This window comes from Solanum lycopersicum, chromosome 1, assembly GCF_036512215.1.
Source record: "Solanum lycopersicum chromosome 1, SLM_r2.1".
NCBI classification, from domain to species: Eukaryota; Viridiplantae; Streptophyta; class Magnoliopsida; order Solanales; family Solanaceae; genus Solanum; species Solanum lycopersicum.
Window position 1 is genome coordinate 8,557,087 of NC_090800.1, and position 15,433 is coordinate 8,572,519.

The window sequence follows — 15,433 nt, forward strand, 5'->3', positions numbered from 1 at the left end:
CTTCTACATTATATTCTGTTTATATTGTATTGAAATGTTGGGATTTAGATTGGTTGGTTCGCTCACATAGTAGGATAAGTGTGGGTGCCACTCGCGGCTGGTTTTGGGTCGTGATAAACTTGGTATCAGAGCATGAGGTTCGTTGGTATCATCATACAAGAACGAGTCTAGTAGAGTCTTAAGGAACGGTAGGGGGACGCCTTTACTTTTCTTTGAGAGGCTATAAGACTTTAGGAAAATTCTATTCTTCCTTTCTTTCTTTCGTGCTATTACTTGGATCCAATTGGTATCTCGGTGATACAAATTGGTATCTGACCATTTTCACTCTATTTCGCAGATGGTTAGAACTAGAGCAACAACTGCCCCAACACAAACACCGGCAAGACAAGATGCGTCTGAGCCAGCCACTGGGCTGTACCTCGAAGAGGAGTGGTGGCAAGAGGCCGTGGTAGTGGTCACGGGAGAACGTCCTCTAGAGGAAGAGGACAAGCACCTGGCCCATCTAGTACTAGGGTGGTGACTCCTCCACCGACTGATGAGGTAGAAAGAGAGGGTGAGGAAGGGGAAAATGAGCAAGTGCAGAATGAGGAATTACCACCCTAACCTACCCCAGAGATGATTAATCAGGTTCTTGCTTATCTTAGCGGGTTATCTGATCAAGGCCAGACACCTCCAATGTTTTCTGCACCAGCACCTCAGGTTCCGGAAGTACAACAGGCATCTACTTTGGCTCCCCACACGGATGCCTCATTTGAAATAGGCACGTTTCCTCATTTCACTACAGGGCCTATAATGACATGTGATCAGCATGAACATTTCAGTAAGTTCTTGAAATTGAAACCTCCAGTCTTCAAGGGTGTTGAATCTGAGGATGCCTACGATTTTCTGGTTGATTGTTAGGAGTTACTACATAAAATGGGCATAGTGGAACGATTTGGCGTTGAGTTTGTAACCTATCAATTTCAGGGAAATGCCAAAATGTGGTGGTGGTCACATGTTGAATGTCAACCCACACAGGCACCACCTATGACTTGGGTGTCATTCTCTAGATTATTTATGGAGAAGTATATCCCCCGGACCTTGAGGTATAGGAGGAGAGATGAGTTCTTGAGCCTATAGAAAGGCAGGATGTCGGTTACTGCGTATGAGGCTAAGTTTCGTGCATTATCCAGGTATGCCACCCAGCTTTGTTTCAGTCCAAAAGAGCGTATTCGCCGTTTTGTAAAGGGGTTGAGGTCATAATTGCGGATTTCAGCCTTACAGGTAGCGGCTACAGCAAAATCCTTTTAGAAAGTGGTAGACTTCGTGATAGAGGTGGAGGGAGTGAAGTCAGATGACTTCACCATGGCATCGACATCTAAAAGGTTTAGTAAGGGAGGTGAGTTTAATGGTTCTTACTCTGGAGGGCTGGGTTCAGGAGGTTACCCAGCCCGACCTATTCATTCTTCACTGCAGACTGTATTTGGGGGTCCACCGCAGACCGGTCAACATTTCTCTAAGTTTGGAGGTTATCCCCAGACTTCATCATTCTCACAGAGACCGATTCTTGAATCCAGAGAGTGTTATGGATGTGGGGAGACTGGACACATTAAGAGGCATTCTCCAAAACAGAGTTACAGACCTCCAATAGTCAGAGGTAGAGGTGGTCATGGAAGAGGCCGTCAATCTGGAGGACGTGGTGGCCGAGGTAATGGGGGTCACCAAAACGGCCAGGGTGATGGGCAAACTGGAGCCGGTACAGCACAACATGGTAGGGGCAACGGGCAGACAGGTGATAGGGCCGATTGTTACGCTTTCCCCGGGCGGTCTAAAGCGGAAACATCTGATGTTGTTATCACACGTAATCATTTGGTTTGTGATTGCATGGCTTCTGTATTATTTGATCCTGGATCCACATTTTCATATGTATCTTCCTCATTGGCTACTGGTCTTAATTTACATTGTGAATTTCTTGACATGCCTATTCTTGTTTCTACTCCGGTGGGTGAGTCTGTGATAGTTTAAAAGGTGTATACGTCTTGTCTTGTGACTTTTGTGGGGAGCAATACTCATGTAGACTTGGTTATCCTAGAAATGGTTGACTTCGATGTAATTCTGGGTATGACTTGGCTTTCTCCAAATTTTACAATCTTAGATTGTAATGCTAAAACTGTAACGTTGGCCAAGTCTGGGACAGATCCGTTAGTGTGGGAGGGTGACTACACTTCCACTCCAGTTCGTATCATCTTCTTTCTTCGTTCTAAGAGAATGGTTAGTAAAGGGTGTTTAGCCTTCTTGGCACACTTCAGGGATGATACTACCCAAGTACCTTCAATTGAGTCGGTTTCGATAGTCCGTGAGTTTCTGGATGTGTTTCTTGCAGACCTTCCTGGTATGCCACCGGTAGAGATATTGACTTTTGCATTGATCTTGAACCAGGTACTCGCCCCATTTCCATATCCCCTTATAGAATGGTTCCCGCGGAGTTAAGGGAGTTAAAGGCTCAACTTCAAGAATTGTTAGGAAAAGACTTCATTAGACAAGGTGCATCCCCTTGGGGTGCTCCTGTGTTGTTTGTGAAGAAGAAGGATGGGAGTTTTCGGATGTGCATAGACTACAGGAAACTGAACAAGGTAACTGTTAAGAACAAGTATCCTCTTCCTCGCATCGATGATTTGTTTTACCAGTTACAAGGTGCTTGTACCTTCTCAAAAATCGATTTGAGATCTGGTTACCATCAATTGAAAATATGGGCAACGGATGTGCCCAAGACTGCTTTTCGAACCAGGTATAGGCATTATGAGTTTTAAGTCTTCCCTATTATATTCTGTTTATATTGTATTGAAATGTTGGGGTTTAGATTGGTTGGATCGCTCACATAGTAGGATAAGTGTGGGTGCCACTCGCGGCTCATTTTGGGACAGGTCGTTACAATAGATACCAGTTTACCCATCGTTCGTCCTCGAACGATCACAAGAAGAAAATCAAGGGAGAAAAGGAGTACTTGAATCTGTAAACAGGTGTGGGTATCTTTCTTGCATAACAGCCTCCTTCTCCCAAGTGGAATCTTCAACCAGCCGATTCTTCCATTGAACCTTGATGGATGCAATCTCCCTTGACCTCAACTTGCGGACTTCTCTATCTAAAATCGCAACAGGCTCCTCCTCATAAGACAAATTCTCATCAAGCAGAACCGAATCCAAACGAATGATGTACTTCCCATCCCCATGGTATCTTTTCAACATAGACACATGAAATACCGGATGTACTCCTGACAGTCCTGGGGGAAAGGCTAATTCATAAGCTACATCCCCCACACGCTTCAGAACATCAAATGGACCAATATACCTTGGTCTTAGCTTACCTCTTTTACCAAACCGCATCACCCCTTTCATGGGCGAAACCTTCAGCAAGACTTGCTCACCCTCCATAAACTCCAAGTCTCTAACCTTGCAATCTGCATATTCCTTTTGCCTACTTTGCGCCTCTAAAAGCTTTTCTTGAATAGATTTCACTTTCTCTAATGAATCCCTCAAAAGATCAGTACCCCAAGGTCTAACCTCAAATGCATTAAACCAACAAATGGGAGATCTGCATCTCCTCCCATACAGTGCCTCAAATGGAGCCATATCAATACTTGAGTGCTTGCTATTATTGTATGAAAATTCTGCTAATGGAAAGAAGTTATCCCAATGGCCACCAAATTCTATCACACATGCACGAAGCATATCCTCCAACACTTGAATCATTCACTCAGACAGACCATCGGTCTGAGGGTGAAATGCGGTACTAAGATCCAACCTACTACCTAATTCAGCATGCAATGTTGTCCAAAACATACAAGTAAACTGCGTGCCTCTATTTGATATGATGGAAAGTGGAACTCCATGCAATCGAACAACTTCCGAGATGTAAAGTTTGGCTAACTTATCTATATTGTAAGTCACCTTGACCGGAATGAAATGAGCAGACTGAGTTAATCTGTCAACAATTACCCAAATAGGGTCATACTTACCCATTGTCTTTGGAAGACCAACCACGAAGTCCATTGTTATTCTCTCCCACTTTCATACAGGTATGGGCATTATGAGTTCTTAGTAATGTCTTTTGGGCTTACGAATGCCCCTGCTGCTTTCATGAGCTTGATGAATGTCTTTTTAAGGCATATCTGGACCTCTTTGTCATTGTATTCATTGATGATATACTGGTATACTCAAAGAATAAGAAAGAACATAAGGAGCACTTGAGAATTGTATTGGAAATGTTGAAGGAGAAAAAGCTTTATGCCAATTTCTCAAAGTGTGAGTTTTGGCTAGATTCAGTGTCCTTCTTACGGCACGTAGTTTCTAAGGAGGGAGTGATGGTGGATACATCAAATATTGAAGTGGTGAAGAGTTGGGAGAGACCTACTAATTTTACAGAGGCAAGGAGCTTTGTTGGTTTAGCTAGCTACTACCGTCGATTTGTAAAGGGATTTTCCTCTGTTGCTTCTCAATTGACAAACTTGACTAAGCAAAGTGTTCCATTTGTATGGTCGGACGAGTGTGAAGAAAGCTTTCAGAAACTGAAGACCTTGTTGACTACTGCACCAATTCTTACCTTACCTGTGGAAGGCAAGAATTTCATTGTTTATTTTGATGCATCCTATTCTGGTTTGGGTGCAATGCTAATGCAAGAGAAGAATGTAATTGCTTATGCTTCAAGGAAATTAAAGGTGCACGAACGTAATTACCCGACCCATGATTTGGAGTTGGCCGCGGTAGTGTTTACATTAAAGCAATGGAGGCACTATCTATATGGGGTTAAGTGTGAAGTCTATACAGATCTTGTAGCCTACAGTATGTCTTTACTCAAAAAGATTTGAATTTGAGACAGAGGAGATAGATGGAACTACTGAAGGACTACGATATCACTATTTTGTACCACCCAGGAAAAGCTAACGATGTGGCAGATGCTTTAAGTAGAAAAGCAGGGAGCATGGGAAGCCTAGCTCACTTACAGGTTTCCAGAAACCCATTGGCTAGAGAGGTTCAGACTCTGGCTAATGACTTTGTGAGACTAGAAGTAAATGAGAAGGGAGGATTTTTGGCCTGTGTGGAGGCAAGATCTTCCTTTCTTGACAAGATTAAGGGAAAACAGTTTACTAATGAGAAACTGATTCGGGTCCGAGATAAGGTGTTGTGAGGAGAGGCTAAAGAAGCAAAAATCGATGAGGAAGGTGTTTTGAGATTAAGGAAAGGGTATGTGTACCCCGCGTCGATGATTTGATTCGTACTATTCTTACAGAGGCTCATAGTTCAAGGTATTCTATACATCTTAATGCAACCAAGATATATCGTGACCTAAAGCAACATTTTTGGTGGAGTAGAATGAAGCGTGACATTGTTGATTTTGTTGATCAATGCCCAAATTGTCAGCAGATAAAGTATGAACACCAGAGGCCTGGAGGGACCCTTCAGAGAATGCCCATTCCTGAATTGAAGTGGGAGAGAATTGCAATGGACTTCGTGGTTGGTCTTCATAAGAAAATGGGTAAGTATGACTCTATTTGGGTAATTTTTGACAGATTAACTAAGTCTGCTCATTTCATTCCGGTCAAGGTGACTTACAATGCAGAGAAGTTAGCTAAACTTTACATCTTGGAAGTTGTTCGATTGCATGGAGTTCCACTTTCCATCATATCAGATAGAGGCACGCAGTTTACTTCTAAGTTTTGGAAAACATTACATGCTGAATTAGGTACTAGGTTGGATCATAGTACCGCATTTCACCCTCAGACAGATGCTCAGTCTGAGCGAACGATTCTAGTGTCGGAGGATATGTTTCGTGCATGTGTGATAGAATTTGGTGGCCATTGGGATAACTTCTTGCCCTTAGCAGAGTATTCATAAAATAATAGCTATCACTCAAGTATTGATATGGCTCCATTTGAGGCACTGTATGGGAGGAGATACAGATCTCCCATTGGTTGGTTTGATGCATTAGAGGTTAGACCTTGGAGTACTGATCTTTTGAGGGATTCATTAGAGAGAGTGAAATCTATTCAAGAAAAGCTTTTAGCGGCGCAAAGTAGGCAAAAGGAATATGCAGATCGAAAGGTTAGAGACTTGGAGTTTATGGAGAATGAGCAAGTTTTGCTGAAGGTTTCGCCCATGAAAGGGGTGATGCGGTTTGGTAAAAGAGGTAAGCTAAGCCCAAGGTATATTGGTCCATTTGAAGTTCTGACGCGTGTGGGGGAGGTAGCTTATGAATTAGCCTTGCCCCCAGGACTTTCAAGAGTATATCCGGTATTTCATGTGTCTATGTTGAAAAGATACCATGCAAATGGGAACTACATCATTCATTAGGATTCAGTTCTGCTTGATGAGAATTTGTCTTATGAGGAGGATCCTGTTGCGATTTTAGATAGAGAAGTCCGCAAGTTGAGGTCAAGGGAGATTGCATCCATCAAGGTTTATTGGAAGAATCGGCCAGTTAAAGAGTCCACTTGGGAGAAGGAGGCTGATATGCAAGAAAGATACCCACACCTGTTTACAGATTCAGGTATTCCTTTTCGCCCTTGATTTTCTTCTTGTGATCATTCGAGGACGAATGATGGGTAAATTGGTATCTATTGTAACGACCTGTTTAGTAGTTTTGAGCAGTAAATGTATTTCTTGTAATAACTTTCTGAGTCGACGGATCCCATGACCGACCATCATGGGCACGACGGACCGTCGAGGGGGTCCCGTTCCAAAACAGTTAGAATTCTGAAATTTGGGTACTAAGATCGACTCTCTGAAATTTGTGACGGAATGGCAGTACGGACCGTCGTTGGCACGACGGACCGTCACAAATCTTTCCAAAAAATTAACTATCTGAACTTCGTGACGGACCTGCAGGACAGACTGTCACAATCATGACGGACCGTCACAGGTTGCGTAACCCTGACTGGGTCGGATTTCGGTTAAAAGTTTTTAAGGGGCGTTTTGGACTATTCATGCTTATAGTTATAAATTTAGTGGATTAATGTTAATAATTCAATTACTTGGGGGTTAAAGGAGATAACCTTGAAATAAATAGTGGGTTAATTTATTATCTTTTATACCTAATTATATGACAATTAGGGTAAAAGAAAAAGGGTTTGACTAAGAAAAATAGAAAGAATAGAGAGAGAGGGAGAAACGAACGAGAAAGAGAAGAACGCAAGGAGAGCAAAAGGCTTGGGAAGTAGATTGCTTGATCACGATTCTTCGGTGGAGGTAGGTTATGGTTTATACTATCTCATAGTAAACTCTTAATAGCGAATGATATGTGTTGGGTAGTATTATAAAGTCTTCTATATGCTTAATTGTGTGCTTGTATGATGTGATTATGTAATTGTAATGGATTGGGAAAGATGAGGCTATGAATCTTAAATCTTAAATTTACTTTGTTAATGATGATGCCTTGGTATAAAAAGAAGGATTGATGAATTAAAGTAATGAGTAGAGGATCGGGTGTCACGTTCCGACACCAGGATAGTATTAGAGGATCGGGTATCACGTTTGACACCACGATAGTATATGGATCAGAGTGTCACGTTCCGACACCAGGATAGTATATGGATCAGAGTGTCACGTTCCGACACTAGGATAGTATATGGATCGTGTGTTACGTTTCGACACCAGGATAGTATATGGATCGGAGTGTCACGTTCCGAAACCAGGATAGTATATGGATTGGAGTGTCACGTTCCGACACCATGATAGTATATGGATCGGAGTGTCACGTTCCGACCCAAGGATAGTAGGGGATCGGAGTGTCACGTTCCGACACCAGGGTAGTGGTAGCGGAGCGGAGTGTCACGTACCGACACAAGAGGAAGAAAGATAATGAATCTTGAATTATGATAATATACTCAATTTTAAAGAACTAAATTTCCAAATGAGTATGATGGGGAGGCTTGAGTCCTCATAGATGTGCTTGGCATTGTGACCAAGGGTTATGGTAATTGTTGTTGTCACGTGTCGAATATGTACTTGATTTTATATTATTATTTGATATATGTTGTTTTCTATTTTAAGTTGGCCGATGATACCTACTCAGTATTTGTGCCTTGTACTGACCCCCTACTTGTATTTTTTTTCTTGTTAAGTGTGGAGTGGAGCAAACGTGCCATCGTCTTCAACTCAACCGCATTTCTAGCCAGTCTTCATCTCACCAGATTTTAGGGTGAGCTATTGCTTCTAGCTTGGACTGGATCTCCTTCTTCATGTCTTGATGCCTTGAAGTTCTGGCATGGACTAGCTTTTTACTTATTTTAGCTTCTTAGATACTCTTAGATTAAGTAATTTGAGGATAGATGTTCTTGTGTTGATGACTTCCAGATTTTGGGAATAATAAGTGTTTAAGTTTTTTAGAAGTTATTAATTGGTTTTGCTAATGAGTTTTAAGTCTTCCACATTATATTCTATTTATATTGTATTGAAATGTTGGGGTTTAGATTGGATAGTTCGCTCACATAGTAGGATAAGTGTGTGTTCCACTCGCGGCTCGTTTTGGGTCGTGACAATTAGTCAATGGAAAAATTACATAATTATATTTTCCTCTTTCATTTAATGCTAGTTTGACTTAATATAATTTGCTTGGTAGAAGGAACATAAGATAAAAACAAAATAGTTTTATTACACATTTACAATATATATATATATATATATATATATATATATAACATGACAATTATTAGTTCGAGACTGAATAACATATTACATTAAGAAAAATATTTTCAACTTATAAACTTCAAATTTTTTAGCCTCTATTTTATTGTGTGATACTTAAATCCCTAGATGAGTAATTTATTACATTGAAAAAATTAATTTTTATTTGTAATTCCATCATTAGTCAAAGGAAAAATTACATAATTATATTTTTCCTCTTTCATTTACTGCTAGTTTGACTTTGTTAAAATTGTTTGGTAGAAGGAACATAAGATAAACACAAAATCGTTATATTACAATATTCAATAAATTTATATATTTATTAAGTACTCAATTAAATACACTATAAATAGGACACAATTAAAACAAAACATCATCATCAAGTTACTTACTAAGCATAAAAAAAATTAAGATATGACTTTCAAAGTGTGGGTTTTTCCCTCATGTTTATGATGATAGGGATATGTGAGTCTCTGACTTGATTTGATCTATGAGTAATGGAGTATCATACACTTCTCTCTAATATTGTTCTAATTTAATTTTGAAAAGATTTTTATGTTGATATATAAAATGTGTTTTCCTATTAAATATAGATCCTAACATTTAATTAGATAGGTGTCTCACCAAAGGTTAAATGAAGCAAAAGACATTCCCAGTATTGTTGCAAGATAGACGCAGACTGTAAACGTCTTTGTGGCGATATACCTCCCTATTATTGTGTTGGTGAATGATGTGAATGGGGGCATCAGCCTCCTAAAAGTCGACCTACACAAACTAGTGAATACAAAGATTAAAGAATTAAAATTTCATAGCGTGAAATAGAAAGGAATAATATATATTTGGAATTTAATATATGTTTCAATGAAAATTGAAACATGGAATTAGCCAAATAAGAAAGCTTATTGTTTCATTCCATTATGTTTCTATGTAACTTGCAACAAGGCATTAGCCAGTTACGAAAGCATATTGTTTTCTTCTTTATGTCATACTAGGTAATTTGCCCGCGCCACGCGCGGTCATAAATAATAATATCCATACATTTTAATGGGAAAATAGGTTCATTAAAAATATTAGCAATATTCCAACATGAATTTTATTATTTTTCATTATTATATAACCCAAGAATCTCTAATAAATGAATTAATCACGAAAGGGATAATGCAGCAGTGCCCCCTCAACCTATGCACGAAATCCAAGACACACACTTAAACTATACAAAAGTTCTATTACCTCCATGAACTTATTTTATTAATTATTTTCTGTTGGGTTTTAGCAAATGTGAATGGGAAAAGAAAAGAGAGAATATGAAAAGTGAGGGAACTCTTTTTGAGGGAAAAATGAAAAGTCATTTGCAAAGTGCAAATGAAAAGTCATTTCTCCCATATCGGCAAAAGAAAGGGAAATTGTTGTCTATAGAAGGAAACACTTCTATTACTTCTTAAAGAGATAATAAGAAGATGCCCCCTCGCACCGTCGTCGTCGCTCTCTCGGCCTCGGCTTCGGATTTTGATTTGAATTTGGATTTGGCAAATGATGTGATTGATTGATAAATTTTTTGGACAAAATTTGTTTAATTTATTTTTGTTAAATCAAATAAATCCTGTTAAAATTATCTCTTATAAATTTACAGGTAGCGGTAACATTTCGAATAGTTGTTACTCTTTCCAAAAACTCATTACTTTTCGAAAAATCGTTACCTTCCAAAAAAGTCGTTATTTTCCTAAAAGACACAATTTTCCGAAAAGTTGTTATTTTTTTTCCAAAAGACACAACTTTCTGGATAAAATGGTTCTAAACTGATTTCACTGAACAGACACGTCCATTGCTGAAAATGGCTATAAAAGGAAGTCAATATTCAATTTTTTAAAACACTGAAATTTTTTCCTTCTCTGCATTTATTTTTCTCTCAAATAAAATCAAAGTGTCGATCGACTGAGTCTGTGTGACTTGTTGTTGTTCTTAAGTTCGTTGAAGTTAAAGAAGTTTGAGGTACCGCTATTTCTTTAACACGTTTAATCCGTTTTATCTTGGGATAAATTAATTCATAACCTTGGGTAAAGTGAGGGGATTAAATTTCATAAGGACACAAAATTTTTTCTGTGGACTCGGATTAATTCTTGTATTTCATGTATTTTCTGCTTCATCTTATTTCTGTTTCTGTTCATTGGTTAACCTTATAAATACAGGTTACTATAAGAGTAACAATCTTAAGAAATTAAACAGTTTTTCTATTTGAGGTTTTGGAGATTGAAACCTTTATGATTTTCTACTCTGCTTGAATTTGTAAAATTTATTCGATTAATGATTAAAAGAACATAAAAACTTTATCGTTAAATCATAAACAATTTTTGTAAAGTTTTATTATTTACTGTTAGTATTTCAAATATTTAACTTATCTTCCATTTTTGACATTAAAAAAAAGACTAGTTCCAGTCAAACTAATGCTGGAAAAGTAAGTGCTGCAACAACATAGGTTGCACATAATCATCCAAACGCTGCCTTAGTGCCGGCTGAGAAACCTGCAAAGTTTTCTGGAGTTGACTTTAAGAGATGGCACCAAAAGATGTTCTTCTATCTCACTACGTTGAGTCTACAGAAGTTCATTAATGAGAATGTTCCTGTTATGTCAGATGAAACTCCAGCTGATGAACGATTCTTGGTAACAGAAGAATGGAGATACTCAGATTTTTTGTCTAAAAATTATATTTGGAGTGGTCTGTAAGATGATCTGTACAATGTGTACAACAATGCCAAAACCTCAAAAGAACTCAGGGAAGCTTTAGAAAAGAAGTACAAAACAGAAGATGTCGGAATGAAGAAATTCATTGTGGCAAAATTTCTGGACTATAAGATGATAGACAGTAAGACTGTCGTCAACCAAGTTCAAGAATTGCAGGTCATAATCCATGATCTCCTTGCTGAAGGTATGAATTTATTTAATGCCTATGTTAGAAATATTAAGTTTTTCTTTAATACTCACATAATCCTTAAGGTAGGATTGATTGTGAATGATGCTTTTAAAGTGGCTGCAATTATTGAAAAGTTATCTCCATTATGGAAGGACTTCAAAATTTACTTGGAACACAAACGCCAGGAGATGACTGTTGAAGATCTCATAGTAAGGCTGAGTAATAAGGCTGCAGAAAAGAGGTCGCGTGGCAATTCAGCAATATCTGGAGTAAATTTTGTTGAAGAAGATCCCACAATATTAAAGAAAAGAAAGAAAGCATCTGGTCCAAAAAGCAATCCTCCAAAGAAGAAATTCAATGGAAACTTCTTTAATAGTAGTAAACATGGTCATAGGTCTAATGAATGCCGGGGTCCAAAGAAGGACAAGAAAAAGAAGGATCAAGCAAACTTGGCTGAATCCAAAGGAGAAATGGGCGATCTCTACGCAATGCTTTCAGAATGTAACTTGGTTTGAAATCCAAGAGATTGGTTAATAGATTCTGGTGCCTCATTCCATGTTTTTGCCAACAAAGAATTATTTTCATCATATACTCTAGCACTTACAGATGAAAAATTGTTTATGGCAAACTCCGTTGTTGCAAAGGTGGAAGAAACTGGCAAAGTCCTATTAAAGATGACATCAGCCAAGGTGGTGACTTTGAATAGGGTCTCGTATGTTCCAGAATTGAGAAAAAATTTAGTTTCAATTCAAGTTCTGACCAAGAAAGGATTTAAATGTGTATTTGTTTCTGATAAAGTAGTAGTAAGAAAAAATGATATTTATGTAGGAAAATGCTACCTTAGTGAAGGTCTTTTAAAACTCAATGTAATTTCATTTGATATGTATAAAGATTTTGCTTCTTCTTACTTGCTTGAGTCTAAATGTTAATGGCATGAACGTTTGGGACACTTTAATAACAAAACCATGCGAAAATTGATTAACTTAAATATTTTGCAAAAATTTGAGTGCAATAAAACAAAATGTCAAATTTGTGTTGAATCTAAGTATGCTAAGAATTCTTATAAATCTGTTATAAGGAATTCAAATCTTTTAGAATTGATTCATACTTATATTTGTGACATGAAGTCAACACCATCACATGGTGGGAAAAAGTATTTCATAACTTTTAATGACTATTGCACTAGATATTGTTATGTCTATTTGCTAAAAAGTAAGGATGAAGAATTGATGCATTTAGGCAATATAAAACTGAAGTTGAAAATCAGTTAGATAAAAAGATCAAAATGATCAGAAGTGATAGAGGTGGAGAATATGACTCTCCATTTGCAGAAATATGATTAGAAAATGGAATAATCCATCAAACTAATGCTCCCCACACTCCTCAGTCTAATGGAATTGCAGAAAGGAAAAACTGAACTTTAAAAGAAATGATGAATGCATTACTTATAAGTTTAGGTTTACCATAGAACTTGTGAGGGGGAAGCTATCCTTACAACAAATCAGATACTTAACAGAGTGTCTCACTCAAAGACAAATGTAATTCCATATGAGAAATGGAAAGGTAGAAAACCCAATTTGAAATATTTCAAAGTGTGGGTGTTCCTAGCCAAAGTCCAAGTTCCTATACTTAAAAGGGTAAAAATAGGACCTAAGAATTTGGATTGTGTATTTATTGGATATGCCACAAACAGTAAGGCATGTCGATTTTTGGTTCATAGTACGAACATCCGGATATTCATGATAATACGGTAATGGAATCAGATAGTGCTAAATTTTTTGAACATATCTATCCGTTCAAAACTAGACTTGAGTCATCTAGTGGAGGATCTAAACAACCCAGAGAAGAACCAAAAGAGAATCAACAGAATGAAGAAAGTCCAAGAGGCAGTAAATGTCAAAAGAAATCTACTTCATTTGAATCATATTTTGTAACATTTCTTCTTGAAAGTGAGCCTCAAACATTCAAGGAAGCAATGTTGTCTACCGACTCAACCTCTTGGAAGGAGGTTGTTAATAGTGAAATTGAATCAATCTTACGCAATCATACTTGGATCTTCCTCCAAGGAACAAACCTTTGGGTTCAAAATGGATCTTTAAAAGAAAGATTAAAGACGATGGTACTATTGACAAATATAAAGCAAGACTTGTTGTCAAATGTTTTAGATAAAAAGAAGGTCTTGATTATTTTGAAACATACTCGCCAGTGACTAGGATTACATCAATTCGTATATTAATTGCACTAGCTGCAGTATACGGTCTTGAAATTCATCAAATAGATGTGAAAACAGCCTTCTTAAATGGAGAGCTTGAAGAGGAAATTTACATAGAACAGCCTGAGGGTTTTATAGTTCCTGGTAAAGAAAAGAAAGTGTGCAAACATATTAAGTCACTTTATGGACTAAAACAAGCACAAAAAAATGGCATGCAATGTTTGATCAAATAATGTTGTCAAATGGATTTAAGATCAATGAATGTGATAAATGTGATTACATTAAAGATACTCCAAATCAGGAAGTTATTTTATTCCTATATGTAGATGATATGCTTATAATGAGCAAAGACATTACTAATATAAAAGCTACAAAGCGTATGCTTGCTAGTAAGTTTTATATGAAAGATTTAGGAGTTGCTGATGTGATATTAGGAATTAAAATTCTTAAAACTCCTAATGGTCTAGCATTGTGTCAAACTCATTATATTCAAAAGATACTTGAAAATTCAAATTTTTGAATTTTAAAAGGGCAAAGACTCCAATTGATGTAAATCATCAACTTGCAAAGAATAAAGGTGAAAGGCAGTCTCAATTGAACTATGCTAGAGTATTGGGAAGCATAATGTATGTCATGAATTGTACACAACCAGACATAGCTTGCGCTATCAGCAAACTGAGTTGATACACAAGTAATCCTAATCATACTCTTTGGTTGGCAATGAAGAGAGTTTTGGTATACTTAGATGACACTCAAAACTATGCTTTACATTACAACAAATATCCAGCCGTCCTTGAAGGATATAGTGATGCAAATTGGATTACTGAGTCAACTGAAACAAAATCCACAAGTGGATATGCTTTTACTATTGGTGGAGGAGCAATATCTTGGAAATCATCTAAACAAACACGTATAGCTCACTCTACAATGGAGTCTGAATTCATTGCTTTAAACAAGGCAGGTGAAGAAGATGAATGGCTCCGGAATTTCTTAGAAGATATTCCATTTTGGCCAAAACCAATGGCCCCTATATGCATTCATTGTGATAGTCAAGCTGCACTAGGAAGGGCTGGAAGCATTATGTATGACGAAAAGTCTCATCACATAAGACGAAGACATAACTCTATGAGAAAACTACTCTCTAGTAGAATTATCACAATTGACTATGTGAAGTCAAAAGATAATGTGTCGGATCAACTTACAAAAGGCGTAAATAGAGAGGGAGTTAAGAAATCATCGATGGGAATGGGACTATCACCGAGAACAAGTCATTGTGGAGGTAACTCTACCTAGAAGATTGGAGATCCCAAGATCTAGGTTCAAGGAGATAAAACAAAGTCATTGATGACAGTTCAACCTTGTCATAGGAAAAGAAAAATTATTATTATTTTATGGTTCATTCTCATGATGAGACATTGTTTAGTAACAAGGATAAAGACATAAGGACTTTTTAATGGATTCTAAGTTTGATATAGGGAATATCAAATGGTGTATCTATGGGATAACACATTTAGAAATCACCTATGTAAGTGTGAAGTGTAAGCCCCTTCAAGGAGAATACGGTAAGGCCAGTTCTTTAGCAATTATTATGCAATATGTGTTCATGGCTGAAACGAACAAAACAATGAGAACTAAGAATAGTTCAATGGTTGATT

The 15,433-nt window shown here is 37.5% G+C and overlaps 1 protein-coding gene across 1 annotated transcript; it reads right to left on the bottom strand.

The window, feature by feature from the left end:
* Window positions 1-656: 656 nt before the first annotated feature.
* LOC138340475 (uncharacterized) lies at window positions 657-3,374 on the bottom strand. The gene is made up of 2 exons (XM_069292213.1): window positions 2,984-3,374; window positions 657-682 (listed from the first exon to the last, which is right to left on the bottom strand). Exons 1-2 carry the CDS (start codon window positions 3,372-3,374, stop codon window positions 657-659), a joined length of 417 nt encoding a protein of 138 aa, XP_069148314.1.
* Between the last annotated feature and the right edge of the window lie 12,059 nt (window positions 3,375-15,433).

What these genes read in the sequence shown, in the direction of transcription:
- LOC138340475 (XM_069292213.1), bottom strand. Translation starts at nt 3,374, where the DNA reads ATGAAAGGGGTGATGCGGTTTGGTAAAAGAGGTAAGCTAAGACCAAGG. An exon ending in ACACCTGTTTACAGATTCAA is followed by an intron (nt 683 to 2,983) that starts GTACTCCTTTTC and finishes GTGCTGGTGCAG; the next exon opens with AAAACATTGGAGGTGTCTGG.